The following is a 16453-nucleotide window of genomic DNA, read 5'->3' as shown; positions in this document are numbered from 1 at the left end:
AGCTTCGCAGCTCCGCCCACAATCCACATATTCCCCCCTCCATTCAACCATGGTTGGAGGATACCGTATAGGAATGCATTTTCTCGCTTCAGCGCTACGATTTCTAGAACCAAGGTAAACCGTGGTGCAGTGTTCTCTTTTCGCATGTACGTGTGAAGTGAAAAGCTTTCGAGGTCTATAGGATCCGTACTTACTGTAGGTGTACTGTAGTCAGATGATGGTGGTAACAGTATTTGCGGCGCGAATCGCCGTAATCTCAACAAGTATCTCCAGCCGGTGATTTGCGCCGGCGATCTACAGTAATCTCAAGTTTCTTTTTGAGACCACGTATGTCACGTATGAAGAATTCAGTGCTGATAAATCTGCACTGGAATATCGGTCTCGATTCAGCACTATCAATTCCTGGAAAGGTTTTTTTTTCCCGAAAGGCACTAAAGTGTGTTCGGATTAGCAAGACCTCATGAGTGATAAATGTGGTGGTTGCGTTTTTGCTTGCAAGAGAACGAATGTAAAATATCCGTGCATCCGTGTACAAACTCAATTTCAATTCTCTCACTAATATCCAGAAGCAGTTAACATTAATGAGAATGTTCTCACATAACAATCCGTTGCATGCTGGATGGAAAAAAAATAACCCAGAGACATAGGATGAAGAACAGCTGTCATTTCCCTCTTCGGATTTGTCGCATGATTTACATGTTTCACGCATCAGCTTACAATACAAAACAATACTAATAATTATAATTTTAATAACCCGACGAATTTGAGGTGGTGTGGATTTCTGGAATTATGCAAGTGGCTTCTCTGCTTTCTCCTAAAATTAATCACAACTTTTCTTTTTCTCCGATTTTTATCACGCAACCACAAGTATTTTATCATATCGGCGTAATCGAAAGGAAAATCCTGAAATAATTATACAAAAGGTTTCTCCACTTTCTCCTTTGCAAATTAATCACAAGTTTTCTTTTTCTTCGATTTGCATCATAAAACCACAAGTATTTTATCATATCGATGTAATCGAAAGGGAAATCCTGAAAACAAATATGACTATCACTGGATTTTTCTCTGGATAAGGTAAAATTCCATAATGACTAAGGAGGTAATGACTGAGAGTTCCACATCGGATTTCAATGAACTTAATTTGCAAGTTCTTTTTTTGTGTATATATCCACAGCAGGTATATGGAGTTCATAACACTGATGTGTTAATTTCCTGAAAACATCCGCCTTTGCAATTTATTTTACAGAGTAGATGACGACTTCGTTGATCGACTACACTATTTATACACCTCGACATTGGTGTTAATGTTTGCCGTATTGGTATCTGCAAAGCAGTACGGTAAGTACATAATTCTGTAAGCTTCATTAAAAAAAAGAAGTTATTCAAATCTTTCACCTTTATTGATTGGCTAATCGAAAAATGTCAAGTATTCTTGATCCGAAATCATTTGTAACTACCTTGACCCATGTAACTATTTGCTATTCCATAAATGATTCCTGAATTGATCGTTTTTCCAGAATATCTCAAATTTCAAATAAGAAATCAATTTTTATAATTGAAAAATACACGATTTATCCTAACAAATATCCTGAGCCACGTACAAAGTTCAATTCTTTCTTCTCTTCTCAAATTTTCCGTTTCACCGCATTTGTTCTTTTTTCCCCGTTTGCTAGGAACTTTGAGGCCGTGGAGAATGTGATCCGTGGATTTTTTTTTCGAAAGTTACACTGAGGATCTAGGAATTCTCCTTGTTTTTCCTAATTATGCACTGAAGAGTGCACTGTTCGGAGTTGGACAAAAAATAGGAATTTTTCTGCAGAAACCTGGTGAATTGTTCTACATTTTTTGATTTTTTTTTTGAAATTTGATGTAGTTGTTTCTCCATCTATCCTTTTTTGAGAAATTAAATTTTGTAAATTAGATGTAGTTAAATCAAGCGGATTAAATTATAGCGATAGCAATAAAGTTGACTCGGGGCTACTCCGAAAACACTAAAAATTTCATCTGTTGCGTGCTGAGGTACATGTGGCTCCGACTTTTCACGAAAAGGACATTTTGCAACAGGCGGCTGGCGTAATTCCTCTAAGTCTTTACTTTAATCGCTGCTACAATTCTATACGTAATTGACATTTTTTTAAAAATTGAAAGCTTTGAATTTTCGTTGCTGCAATTTTCAATTGTTAAACTCTAAACAATTATTTCCGGTTAGTGTGCCGGTAGCCGAAAAGACCGGCGATTTTCATGAATGTGAACAAAAATTCCGGAGGGATCGATGCCGGCGAACAGACGCAAACGTATTACGTTGCCACTGATTTTTCCCCCCATCATCAGTTTTTGTGTAACACAACAACCGCGCAATACACACATATACACATAGAGAGTGAGAGTGAGTGAGAGAGGATTGCGAATAATTGTGGAAATCCAAGAGACGCAGTTAAATGTTGTTGGATCGGGTAAAATTTAAGTGCATGTAATCGCTTCCTCTCGAAGACAGCTGACTTCTCATCTTGCCACCCTCAAAATCCGCATATGCATTTTAAAGTGGATTTTATCGAATTCAATTCAACACGGCCCTATTTGTTGTTCCTGTTAGCGCACGACTCACTCACTGTAAAATTTTTCAAAATTTAAAAAAAAAAATTATTAAATCAAAATTTAAAAAGATTCGTCAAATCAAAATCTAAAAATTAAATTAAAAAAAAATTCGTTAAATCAAAATTAGAAAAAATTAGTTATTTTAAACGTCTCAACAATTTTATTCATTGAAAGAAGAAATATCTAAGAAGTTCCCAATAGAGGAAACCGAATAATCTCGGCCGCAAGAAAAAAGGATCCATACTCTCTGAGCTTTCCCATAAAAGCTTGAGGATCCGATTTCATTCGTTCCTTTCAAAAACTTCTCACTACTTCTGGATATTTTCTAGCGTATTTTTAGGAGAAGAATTTTGGCAGAATTGCCCGGTTCCATCCAGTTCAAAGGCAGTTTGGGAAAAATTCTAATTTTGTGTATTACATAGGAATTTTATTTTTTGCGAGAACGAATACTTTGTTGAGCGATACTGAGTACAACGATGCTTTTCTAAGTCTACGCTTCATTTTGAAACCCGTATAATCGGAAATCAAGGAAATCTTTTATGTCTTCGAAGGCAGGTACTAATTTGAAGGTCAGAAAAATAAGAAATAAAAATAAAAATAAATCCATTCACATAATTGCCGTAACTTTTCAATTTCGATGTATGGATGTTTGACAGCCCTGAAGGGCAGTCCCCGATCAAGGACGTACGCAACAAGTCGGTCATCCTCTTTATAAGACCTACCCACAATTTTTTTCTCAACTCATATCACTAAAAATCCATACATCGAAATTGAAGAGTTACTAAAAATCAGCAAAAATGCTCATGTTAGTAAAGAATAAAGTATTAGCACTTTAATAAATAAATAAAGTTAATAAGTTTTAATAAAGTAGTAATGTAGTAAAATAAAGTAAGTATATAGTATTAACAGCTCTGGAGAACAGAAAGGATGAATGTATTGTGATCGCAAAAAAAGCTAGCCTCATATCATGCGACCTCTATGAGGTTGGCCCTTTCTGATTCACAATTCTGAGAATTTTTTACGGTACCGGTTCCAACAATTGACCACTAGACGGTATATTGTATTATTTTTTTATTGAAATTTTTTTATTGGCGAACTATTTGAATGCTTTTTCTGGGGTGAATGAGAGGTATGAAAAAGGACAAACCAGTTATTCATTTAATACAATATTTATTTTTAAATAAATAACTTATGCCTTTGATTTTCCAGACTCTTACGAAGGCGATGACGCCGAAACTTAGGCTTTTAATAAAAATCAATAACAATCGTAATAATAATTATTAATAATTGAATCGTAAATAACAGTAATTAAGTCGTAACTATGAGTAAAAAATTGTATTAAAGGGAAAAAGGTGTTGAACATCTTTTGTGGAAGAAAAATTAAAACAAATTGTACTTCGCGGCTCTGGACAACGGTTTACTCCTATTTTAAAAAAATCAACCGCTATTGTCTTTGCCCGGACAAACCGCGTAACAAAGATAGATGATGTTCCAGCAATTCTCGCAAGTTTCACTGAGGCTATGAGGAAATCTGAAACACTCATCCACTCGTTTTTTCTGGAACTTTTGTAAACAACGAAATCAATCCTTTTCTCAGAATCTGACATATATTTTCTAAACCGCGTAACAAAGATAGATGAAACTTTTAGAATACATGAGTATGGGCATACTTCCACCCAGTTACTTGTTACCATTTCTAATCCTTACTTACGTTTTGGTTAAGAATGAAGGAAAAGACTTAGGAACAACCTTAGGAGATGTGAAAACATTGGATAATTGAATTAAAACACAATAAGATATAGATTTTTTTGCCATATGTGAACTTTTTTCAGTAATAAATAGTAACAATAATAATTACGACTTATAACTGAAAAAAAGTTTACATATGCCTAAAAAAATACCGAAAATTTTTGAAATACGAACCAAACCGTGAAATGATGTGATTTTGTTTCCTTTCCTGCCTTCCACTGCTATATTGCTTTGGCTACGCTGATGAAGTCCTCATGTAACTCAGTGAAAAAATTCTAAATGGAGGACAATTACTCTTTTCATTACTTCAATACTTTTTTTTTTCAAAAGAAAAGCTGTAGTGGTATGAACTGAACGCTCTATATTCTGTCTCTACCCTGCGTGGATCATAATCTTTGAATGAACGAGGCACTCAATTTTTTTTTATTTGAAAAAAATGGAAAAATTAAGAAGAAAATTATTTGAATAACTGAGGTTCTAATAACCCAACATGCTTTTGCTCTACCCACTAAAATAGTTTTTTTTTCTCGTTCTAGTTACCAAAAACTTAACTGAACATCTATTTTTCACTTTCCTTAGCTGCAACATAATTCATGTTTGAGGTACATTAACACAAGTTCCGGACCTCAGCTAGTAAAGGTTCGAACTAGAAAAAAATTGATGAGTCTCAACGACTCGAAAGCAGTGCTTGTTGACAAGTGTTCTTGGTCTTTTTCACAAGACACATATATTTCTCTACGAGATTCATCATCCTGCAGATTGTCATCTCGCAGCCACTGATCGATTCGGTCAGCTATTTATAACCTTAGGCTGTACTGTGGTAAAAACTCACCAATGAATTGGATTTAAAAGAAATTTCTTGTTTCTAGAGTCCGAGTTTCTAGAATTCTAGAGTGTTTCTAGATACTAATAAAGGCAAGAAAGTAATGGTAATTAGTAAGTGACAAATGATGATGATGATGTGATGACAGTAAAAAAAAATGCAATAATTAGTGGGGATCGCAGTAAAGTATACTGAAACTAGTCTGAACGTCTAACGGCTAAAGCTTCAGGACTTCAGAATTTCTGTGGTGTTCGATTCGCTCGCTTTCACTTATCGATAAAAATTAATAGTAGTGGCACTTTCTGTAAAATTAGAACTGTGTTTTTCTAACAACGCTCTTTTCTTCTTTTTTTTTAATAGAAACGGGTGACGGTAGCGGTTTTTTAGAGTAAGATTTTTTAACCAAAATATTCCATAGTTTTCTTTCTAAACGCGTTAGTTCAACATTTTGAAAAAATTCAGACTTGAGCTTCAAACACTACTTCGATACCCATAATAAAAACAGATATAGAAACAGAATGTATAAGTAGAAGAAATATATAAATTGTCTGCATATATAAATAAATAAATATATATATATATGTAGAAACAATTTGAAAGCATTACCTTAAGTATATGTATCCATCTAGTAGTACCCACCTCTGCGCTTGCTACGAACCATCTCTCCACCGTTTATCTAACAAAAATTGTAGCAATTTTTTCATATCTTATAGGCTACTCCTGTATTTTTTCCATGGAATTATATCACCAGAAGAGCTTTCTGGATGGGAGTTAATATTACCTGCTATCATGGAGAGCAACCAAGCAACTTTGTAAATTAAAAAAAAAGCAATGGCAACCCGGAATAAGAACGAGACTTCAGATAAAAAAGAGTACGGAATTAAAGAAAAGGATGGAGAATTTTGGGGGATTTTTACATTAAATGAACATTAATAAACCATGTAATTGACGATGTTGGGTTCTCTATAGGGAAATATAAAATTTGGCGTTTACGAGTATGAGGGCTCAATCCTTCCCAATCTTCCTGAAACACGATGTGAGAAACAATAGTCCAATTTAGCAACAGCCAAGAACGTTAACAAACATTATTACGGCTTATGTGAGAAATTATTATGGATGTGAGAAACTGCGTTTGTTCCTACGAGATTCGTTAGAACGCACTGCATGAACGAGTGAGTGATCAAAAATCCTCAGCAGCTTGTCCAGGGAAAACCAATGAATAAGCTGCTGTGGGGACCGGAGCAGGCGACTGACGTACTTCGTAGGAACTAAAGCGGTTCCCACGCCGTTTTTCTAGAAGAATGCCGTTTCCACTCCCTTTTTTTAAGGGTGATTATAAGGAATTAGGATAGGGCACGCTCATGCTCGTAATCTACACCAGCGAACTTTATATTTGCCTCACGGGGATTCCAACATCGTGAGTTTCGTGATACGCTGCCTTTAATTCCTCATCGTTTCGAACGATAGCGCAGTTATCGTGCGGAACTTCCACGGACCCAGGCGCTAGCCGAGAAACGAACGCACAGTTTATGCGAAAATCCGCCGAAATCTGTCCGCTGTCTGTGGATTTGCTGTCAGTGAAGCGTTATCCGTGTAGCGCAATGTCTGTAGTAACAACAATTATAGTAGGGTCAAACGAGATGAGGCACGGTGCAATTGCGTACGCAATTTCTCTCAAGGTGGTGCGGTAAAGCGTAGCGGTTAGGAGCGTATTGGAACCTTTGCTGACACCAACCACCGCTGTAATTTACGATGGTCCCACCTCGGCCCCAAGTACTGCCCCCCAGCGCGCCTTTTCGACCGCGTACGCAAATGCGACCGTGCTCCATGTCGTTTCGACCCAACCATGCCTACTAGTATTTATGTGAAACACGGAGTTACAGTCTAGCAGCATCTGGGAATTGTAGAAACGGCACTCGGACAAAGTCAGTGGAACTAGTAAAAACAAAAAAGTAAATAACGAGCGCACACTTCCCCTGAGAAGCGATTCCTTGAGCTAAAACGGCTTAAAAAAAAACTGGGAAAAAACTTCTAAAAAAAAAACTTTAAAAAACTCAAACGAAAAAAAATGACAAAAATAAGTGCGAAAGAGTCCATGGGTTCGAGTTTACCAAAACAGGGAATATTAACCTGTGAAGCGCTGCGAAACACGTCTTCACGCGTAAATACCAGCCATACGTGCCAAAAAGCCGTGAGACAGGTCCAAACACGTCGAAATAGTGCGGCGACTTCAAAAAATATGAACGAAGACAGTAAAGATTCATTTTTGCTGAGAAATAAAACGATGAATGATTGAAACGAAAATCAAAGAAGTGTAGAAATTCCCCTTTGTTGTGATGGTTGCTGTTGTAGAAATTTATAAGAGTATAGAGAGTAGAAATAACCAAATCTCCGTCTCGACTCTACCCTTAGACGAAGAGAAAGATTAGAAACCGCATTGTTACGAGGAGAGATAAACGAAATTCACTCCCTATTTTCTTCTGTATGGAGGAGGGAGCAGTTATAAGGGAAACGTGGAATAGCTAGCTATATATGTAGCTTCAATGAGGCGAGAAGAAGGATCACGTATTTATGTGGATACGGTAAATATAGTTAAGTCAAAACGGCATGAAGCATGGTGCATTTGCGTACGCGCTCTCGAAACAGCGCGGTGGAGGCAGCAGTTGGAAGCGAGGTGGGACTATCGAAAGCTGCAGCAATGGGTTCTGCCAGCAAGAGTTTCAGAATGCTCCCAGCCGCTACGCTTCACCGCACCGCATCGAGAGAAGCCGTGTATGCAATTGCACCGAGCTTCATGACGTTCTCAACCGACTATAGAGTGAGCATACGCAAGGATAGCGTTGGGTTTGTGGATTCAAGGTGACCGAAGAATGGATTTGAAAGTTTTAATTCCAAGAATGACATGAACATCACATACTCTTTCATTAAGACTTTCGACGTATAATTTAATTTCAGTGGGACATCCGATAGAATGTTTCGTGCCAGCCCAATTCACACGTGCAATGGAACAATACACAGAAAATTACTGTTGGGTTCAGAACACCTACTGGATTCCTTTTCAGGTAATTTAAACCCTGAATGAGGTTCGGGATTTGAGAAGTAAAAGTTATGAGTTATGCCAAAATGTAAAGTGTCAAGCTGTTTACACTTCCGGATCTTACACAACATGGATTTATTAAGCGATAAGTACAGGCCTTACGTTTAGACGTAAGTGAATAAATCATGGATTGTAAATTCCAAAATTAAATTGAATTATGATTTTCCAGCCAGGAGTTCACAGCGGAACGAAATTTCTAGAAGTTTATTGGTTTTCCGTGTTGTACAACGGGAACATTGTGGATTACAAGACGTGATAGTAATAATGTTCAATAAGATCCCTTCTGTATAAATGCGTACAGTACTATTCTGAGGTCGAAAGCGAGTTTTTATCTTTAGCGACGCAGAGTGCTGGCTGAAAATCATAAAAATCATTTTATATGGGTTAAGGTCGTACTCCCTTAGGAATTTCTCCGTGTTATTTCCATCCACACATATTTCAATCCATTGCCAAATATAAGTGACTCCATCTAAAAAGTGCATCAAGACTACGCTTGAGGGAATCGCCAACGTTGGGGCAGTTAGTGACAAGTAGAGAGTACGAGTATCCCGGGGATAAGGTTCAAATCCAGGTAGCGTATCACGATTTTGACAGGGGACGGAAACCACAGCGAAACCATAAGATTTGGATGTCGTCAGCGTAAACACGTGTGGTTCCGCTCATCTTCCCCTAATCGTCGTAGAAAACCGCGAAGTTAGGAGCGGAGTTTGTTCCTACGAGGTACGTTAGAACACGTACACTTGTACACACTCCCGGTCCCCTGTTCATTGGTTTTACTTTTACGACGATTAAGGAAATAGGATCGGAACCAGGTTGATTTCTGTAATCTACAACCGAACTATATAGTGGGTGTAGCATTAGGAATCAGGGAGGATCCTTAGTAGGACAACTCACCGCTACAGTTCGCGATGGTCCCACCTCGATCAGAACCGCCAGCTCCACCGCGCCGCTTCGAGCGCAGCCGCTTACGCAACGGCATTGTATTTTATGTCGTTTTGACCTTAATATATATTTGCCAATTCTTCATTCCTCCCCCACGATACAGAAATTCGAACTTTTGGACTATTTCAAACGTCAAGTGATAAGAATATCAGTAACATTTTTCCGCCCAGGACCTGATACCTCATCGACTAGATGATCGGGAGAGGCGACAAATTGGCTACTACCAGTGGGTTCCGTTTGTACTTGCCGTTGCTGCCTTAATGTTCCACATCCCTTCATCCGTATGGCGAATGCTCTCCAGTCAGAGTGGTACGGTGGCTTCCGTTACGTTCACTATTAATTACGGTGCGTTTGTCCGAGTGCTCGTTTTTCAGGTCTCAATGCAGCACTTGTACTGCAGTTGGCTTGTCAGGAGCAGAATGTCGATCCATTGGTTCGAAATAAAACCATCGATGTGTTAGCAAGACATATTGGTAATTTCAAATATTTTCCACTTCTTTTACTTTTATATATTTTCTTTGTCATGCTTAGAATCACTATAGGATTCCCGTTTCTTTGGTTCTCTGGAGATTTTTTGTGTTTGCTTCACATCAGGAAACAGCTTAAACTTCTAGTTAAATCAATCAACTAATCAAACTAAGAGGATCATTTTGATGAGGTGTTCCATATTACTTGATTTTCCTCTATTCAATAATGTTATTTTTATGAGTTAATGTTTTTATTTCGAATCTTTTTGACGGGTAGTTTCGAGGGAGGACTCTTGCTAGCACCAATCATCACTGCAGCTCGCGATGGTCCCACCTGGATGCCAACCAATAACTTCGTAGCGCCGCTTTTAGCTCAGCCGCTTACGTAAGAGCACCGAGTTTCATGTCCTTTTGACCCAACTATAATGCTGGATAGGTGGCGTTTTAAAGCTGCAAGGCAAGAGTAAAAGTATGTGAGCTGCTAGCTGTTTCTTTCTATGGTAATTAGAAGGGAGCGTCAAGTGGACAGAACAAAGCATCTTCAAAACCATTTTTTCCCGAATTTGATCCATTCAGTAAGACCGGTGAAGCTTAGACTAGTGGTGCTTTTGGAATGGGAACTATGCTTGAAGATACCATCCGCCGTTTGTGTTCACACATCAAAATCAGGATTCTGACGTCAAAAACGGAGATCAAGCGGCCGCAATTGATTGACCGGTTTGTGCGCCTCAATGACCTCGCTCATCGGTTCGCAAATTGTCGCCGGTTGAAGAAGAATTTTCTTTAGTAAAAAAAAACTTATCACAAACCAAACGATAACATATACTCTATTCTGCACCCCCTTCCTTCCCCTCCCTATTCTTCAGTGAGCTTCTCCATGCTCCATTTTTGTTCTTCATTTTTACTTTTGTTTTTCATGATTGTTATGCGTTTTTTTTTTCGTTTTCAAGACTTTTTATTTGGTTCAATATTCTCATTCGATATCCTGCATATACAGTACAGACCTCGAGAGAAATTTTGGCGAAAAGGAGGTGTCAAAAACGTTCCTCGTTGCCCACTATACACTACTTTTAATAATCTGAAAGAATAGTCAATAAAGCTTAAAAAGGCCAGAATACTACATTCCTGTAGGATGAGAGATTTTCTTTCAAATAAAAAAAAATATTTTGCTAATACTTTGAACATCTTCGTCTTTTTCATCATCTTCTTCATCTGCATTTCCAAGTCTGAAAAAAAGGCCATGAATCGTACTCTAAACCAATATAATATTCTCATATGTCTCTTTCAGACGATGCCTTAATGTATCAAAGAGAACATGGCGCTAGGAAGAAGAACGTCTACATTTTTGCTGTCGTAAGAGTTGGTAAGGAAACAAAATATAGTTACTTAGTATATAATTAGTGTAGTAATTTCGTTAACTGGAAACTGTGCATATATCTAAACTTGCATTTCACTATTTAACAGTGTATTGATTTTCCAATGGTTTTGTGCTAGAATGGAAAGTTGCATCAGTGATTGTTGCGATTTTAACTTTGACTAATGGTTGTATCGACAGAACGGTCAAACCTGCATATCATAACTTATCGACAGGCGACTGTAAAGTGGTTGTTTTCTATATTTTACGACAATTTCAAAAACTCTTTCAAAACATCTGCATGGAATGATCTTACACAAATCATAGTAATTGAATTGAAGGTTAACTTCTTAGTTAAGTCACGCGAAGCAAAGATCGCGATCGTTAGCGGTTAAAATCATCGGTTTAAGTGTGAACTGTGTACTTTCTTGAAGAATGTGAGGGAGGTCGAGTCCTCAATCGGAGCCCATTATCGATACTTTCAGGGAAATTCTACGGTGCTTACGTGTCGACAGTGTACGTATTTATTAAAACGCTTCATTTATGCAACGTAATCATCCAGTTCTTACTTCTGAACTCATTCCTCGAAACTGCTGAATACCCGCTATTCGGAGCTCATGTTCTCTACGATTTGTTACTTGTGAGTGTCTAATCTCGGTTTTTCATTTGTTATTCATCCAGAAGAAGTTGTTACCAGAAAAGCACGTTAATCGATTTGTGATTTCGTCACTTATCTGAGTATGCACTCATAAATACTGCAACGGAAATCACGCCCTCAGAAGCATCTTGCATGTGTATGCAACGGGAACTCTATCACGCAAAAACGTTCCTCTAAAATGCCAACGAGGGACACATAAGACATGCACTTAATCCCCAAAACTCCTCAGTAAAAAAATAAAAGTTCACATCACCATAAAATTAAAAGTACACGATAAAATGTAAAAAAAACAACGATAAGCCAGGGACGTGAGACTTGCTTCTAAGTTCTGACACAATTTCAGGGTCGAGAATGGAGAGATTCGGGAAAATTCCCACGAGTGACGCTGTGCGACTTTGAAATAAGGGTGAGTCTTCGATGTATCATCTCCGAAGTATTTTTTTGCACGAGTATTGTTTACATTTGAAGGTACTGGGAAATGTCCACCGTCATACTGTACAGTGTGTCCTTGTCGTGAACATGCTCACCGAAAAGATCTTCATATTTCTGTGGATTTGGTTGTCGGTAGGTGTTCTTTTCTCTACAGTTTTTACGCTTTCTTAGAAGCACTCTTTATTTGTCTTAGTCACTATGTCTTGATTTTCTATTTTTTTGAGATCCACTTGAAGCATTTTTTTTTTTGTTTTTGCGGGGACTAAAATATTCGTTGCTGCTTTAAACTGTGAAAGGCTTTTCAAAAAAAAAAAAAAGAGAACATCTTAAATCTATTCACCTATTGTGCAGTTGCCTTGTGGATTATTTTGTTAACATGATATTTGAAAGTGGATAGAAAGGATAATGTCTAGCGCTTGAGATGCACCAACGCGTTCATTTCAACTCAGAATCGTTTGAGTCTTGGTTGGCACTAGGTCATTTTCGAAGCATCGATCCAGTTACGGCGGGACCTCTTATCGGCTGAGCTACAAACTTCTAACATGATAAATACTTTCCAAGCAATAAATGATTTTCGGGGTACACTTCTTGCAGCTCGATCTTAGCTGAAACGTTTGTAAATTGCAGAAAAAAAAGAAAAACGAAAGCAATATCTAAGTTTTCTTTTTCTATGTGGAGATTTTTGAAGGTACCAGATCACTAAGTACGATCTATTTGTTGCTCTCTTGTCAAGGCTCGCATTGCTTTAACGAAATGGATAAGAAATCTTCTCTCTGCAACAAAAAATCCATCGAAGAATGGTTCGATCATGTTTTCATGATCGTATTGATTGATAATCGGACTATTCCTCAGGATTTTCTGTTCCAGAGTCCCGTATAGTATAGTCCCGCTCCGCATATCAACTGTTGACATGTACATAGGCCACGAACTATAGAAAAACTCAGAGAAAGAGACTTCTCAGTGCACATAATTGATGTCTAACACTACACGGAGAAAAGTAGCAGTGACAAATATATCTCAGAAATTTTTTCGATCATTTTACAAATTAGTATAACTTGAATTGTTTTGCTATTAAAACGATTCAGAAAGTAATTTTGTTATTACACCGTTGTGTTCAAACTTTGAAAAGTTCATTTTGTGTTCAAACTTTCGCAGTTATCGATTGTATCTTCCTTTCACAACATGATACATGATTTTACGCCACATTAAGAAGAACAGCAACGTAACAAACGCAATTTTTAAGTACAATGCTCCAATTGTGCTGTTTTAGGTGCTCGGATTGATCACTGCTTTGAATTTACTGTTCTGGTTGTGTGCACTCGCCTCTGCTCATTGTAGACAGAATTTTGTCGCAAAGCATCTTGACATGGAATCGGATCAAATAGGAAGGTTCACCGATAGATTTCTACGACCTGATGGCGTGTTTCTTCTGCAAATGATCGCCAGTCATGCCGGGAACCTCACTTGCGCCAAGGTTTGCGCACACGACTTCACCTATGTTTCGTAGTAATGACTTTTTTTACAGGTGACTGAAGCACTTTGGCTGATATTCCTTCGACGAAGCGGAAAGCCTGTATTGGACGAGAAGATTGAAAGTTCTGAAAGAGGAGATTGGGAGAGTGTACGTGCTCAAAATTCTGAGTTATGCGAAAATTCCCTCGAATTTCTCGTAAGCGTTGTGAAAATTGGCAGACGAGTTTCAATGAGACCTATATACTTTCAGAATGACGATACTGCACGAAAAGAGTCACTTCCTCGACGAGATTCCTGGCACGAACCACCACTACCACCTCCAATGCCACAGTTACCGATTCGCTCACATTATGTTTAACAGAACATTGCACGGGTATCTAACGTAGATAAGTTCACTGCCACCGTACTTCATCTGCATGGTATTTTTCGTCTAACGAAGTAAGGAGTTAAATGAAGAAAATCCGCTACTAATAAGGGGTCTTACTGCGCTGCCTTTTTTCTTTCTGGAAGCATCCCCATACCTTGGGAATAGGCTGATGAACTTAGGAAATCTAACTGCAATGGTTGGTGCAGCTTAAAGGGAGTATTCATGAGAAGAAATGTCCCTATTTGAAGTCTCTGGCTTATTTCTTCGTTTTTTTTTCTGTAACCTGTTACCTCTGAGTGAGTGCCAAATCAGAAGTAATGAACCTATTACGGGTAAGTGAATGATCTCTTTTCGTTCGCATGTCACAGTGGCCTCGTCGACCATGGTCTTTCTTCAGGAGATTAGCGATATATTATGGATATCTCGTGATTTTCTTCTTTTTCTTCTTTTTTTCCGTTGCTTCATGTTGCTCATCTTTTGCGAAGTTGCAAATTTGCGTCATATAAATGTCTTCGTGAACTCATTGTGTTTATATATTGGACGCAAGTAGTCATCATCACTTGCAAGAATAAACATGCACGAACAGCTGCGTACAGCTCTGAACAGCAGCGAAAATCCTAACGGGGGACGGACAATTTGTCATGGTGAGTGGTTTGATTCATTGTTGAAGGGATGTGAGTGTAATTGATCGCAGTAGGATCAGGATCAACAATCCATTTCTTTGGAATTGGTAGATTTTTTGTGTGAGAGGAAGTAAGCACTAACGCTTCTAAATTACTCTAATGCTTTAGAGTAATCAAAGATGTTTGAATGAAAGAGATGAAAAGGATTCTTATTATTATTTATTCAACTATTATTGTTATAAAACAGTGTAGGGCACTTGGCCATGACGTGTTTGCCGTCCCTAACCAGTAAATCTCAATTTACTGTCACTAAACACCTTTTATTCCACGACGGACATCCACATTCAGGAACACAATCAACAGACATTTGATTTTGTGCGTTTATTCAGCGTTTTCACATCGCATTTACATCAATGTTCGTTTTTTCTTAACAGAAAATTATGGCCATTCTAACGGATTCCGCTAAAGTTATGTTTGGCAAAGATATGTTCTATAGTCGGGTCAAAACGACATGAAGCACGGTGCATTTGTGCAAGCGGTTGCGCTCAAAGCGACGCGCTGGAAATAGCGGTTGGAATCCAGATGGGACCACCCGGAACTGCAGCAATGAACGACGGCAACAGGGGTCCTCACTTGATCCTAACCGCTGACGAATAAAAAGTAAGACACAAAGGAGCCGATGGCATCATATCCTATGTGTCTTACTTGTTATTTGTCACGTATACAATCTAGTTCCGCAAATTTTCCGGTTATTTTTTTTGACATGATTGAGCCATCATTTCATTGTCGTTCCACCCCTGAACTTTATAGGAAAGGCATTTCTTGCACGCTCGATCCAGCAAAGGCTGGGGGTGACACGACTGCTTCTATATCGAACCATTCAACGCTAAAAACGCGGGAAACGAGGATGACCGCTCTGGATGAGGTATTCATCGATCCATAGTCACTCCGAACGCTATTAAGAAAGTCCGTGAGAGAAACCGTAGAGAACCAGAATTTTCTATCCGCAAAATGTCGCTTGAAGTGGAAGTTTCTGGAGCATCTATGAATCGTCAGAAAAGAATTGGTAATGGAAGTTCACAAGAAGATCAAAGGCCATGCTCTCACTCTCAGTGAAGCAGACCAGGATCGGTTTCGGCAGAACTGCCCAGATTTCACATCCTTTAAATAACAGTGGTCATGTCCTACTTGAATTCTTGAATTGTCGAATTCTTTAGATAACTCGCGATGAGCGGTTGTAGCGCAGTCGGTAAGATGCTCCGCTGTGGCTGCAGTATGATCAATCCGAGGTTCGAATCCGCCCTAGTGCTCACCAAGCCCTTCATTCCTCCTTGGTCGATAGATTGGTGCCAGACTTGTCTGGGAGGATAAAAACACTGACTTGGCACATCGGCTAGCCCCTACAACTCACTGTATTTGCTAGTTAAACGTCCGTAAACCTCAAACGATTCTGAATTGAAGCGAACGTGGTGGCGCGGGTCCCAAGCGGATTGATTGACGCCAGATATTTTACACTTTATTTATTTATTTATTTATTTATTTATTTATTCACATACACCAGTGGTGCCCCAGAAGAGAATGATAGAGAGTGGAACACACTTTGTCTGAGTCAGAGAATATTACGAACAAAAAAGAAAAAAATACAAACTTTATGTACAGTTTACTGTAGAGACGTCCAGTATGTCTAGCTCTGTCTGAAATTGCCGCTTTAAAAACGTTCGAATAAAAGCTTTTTTTTTAGAAATTTTTTTTTTCTAATTAAACCCCACCGCTTTTCACTTCTGATATTAAAACTCATACTCAAACTATACATGGATGAATGGAATTCGTGAACACTTCTGAGATTTTGAAGCGGGAGCTCTAAATCTGAGTT

General features: G+C 38.4%; 2 protein-coding genes across 3 annotated transcripts; one reads left to right on the top strand and one right to left on the bottom strand.

Annotated features, from left to right (window-relative positions):
* Positions 1-49: 49 nt before the first annotated feature.
* Positions 50-13948, top strand: RB195_000290 (uncharacterized protein; the record flags this gene model as incomplete). 2 transcript variants are annotated; one of them, XM_064196541.1, is made up of 12 exons in its annotated part: positions 50-114; positions 1247-1338; positions 8123-8229; positions 9377-9515; positions 9581-9679; positions 10962-11036; positions 11513-11667; positions 12029-12091; positions 12154-12249; positions 13388-13591; positions 13643-13738; positions 13841-13948. In XM_064196541.1, 12 exons carry the CDS (start codon positions 50-52, stop codon positions 13946-13948), a joined length of 1299 nt encoding a protein of 432 aa, XP_064052422.1. The 2 variants fall into 2 exon arrangements, with proteins under 2 accessions (XP_064052422.1, XP_013295481.2); XM_013440027.2 differs by having other exon boundaries at positions 13643-13786.
* On the bottom strand, positions 95-4139 carry RB195_000291 (uncharacterized protein; the record flags this gene model as incomplete). The annotated part of the gene is made up of 5 exons (XM_064196542.1): positions 95-103; positions 195-294; positions 1289-1323; positions 1396-1408; positions 4063-4139. 5 exons carry the CDS (start codon positions 4137-4139, stop codon positions 95-97), a joined length of 234 nt encoding a protein of 77 aa, XP_064052423.1.
* Positions 13949-16453: the final 2505 nt, after the last annotated feature.

The sequence above is a fragment of the Necator americanus genome, chromosome IV (genome assembly GCF_031761385.1).
Source record: "Necator americanus strain Aroian chromosome IV, whole genome shotgun sequence".
In the NCBI taxonomy this organism is placed as follows: domain Eukaryota; kingdom Metazoa; phylum Nematoda; class Chromadorea; order Rhabditida; family Ancylostomatidae; genus Necator; species Necator americanus.
Note: the sequence above shows the minus strand (reverse complement) of the source record. Positions and strands in the feature narration are given on the sequence as shown.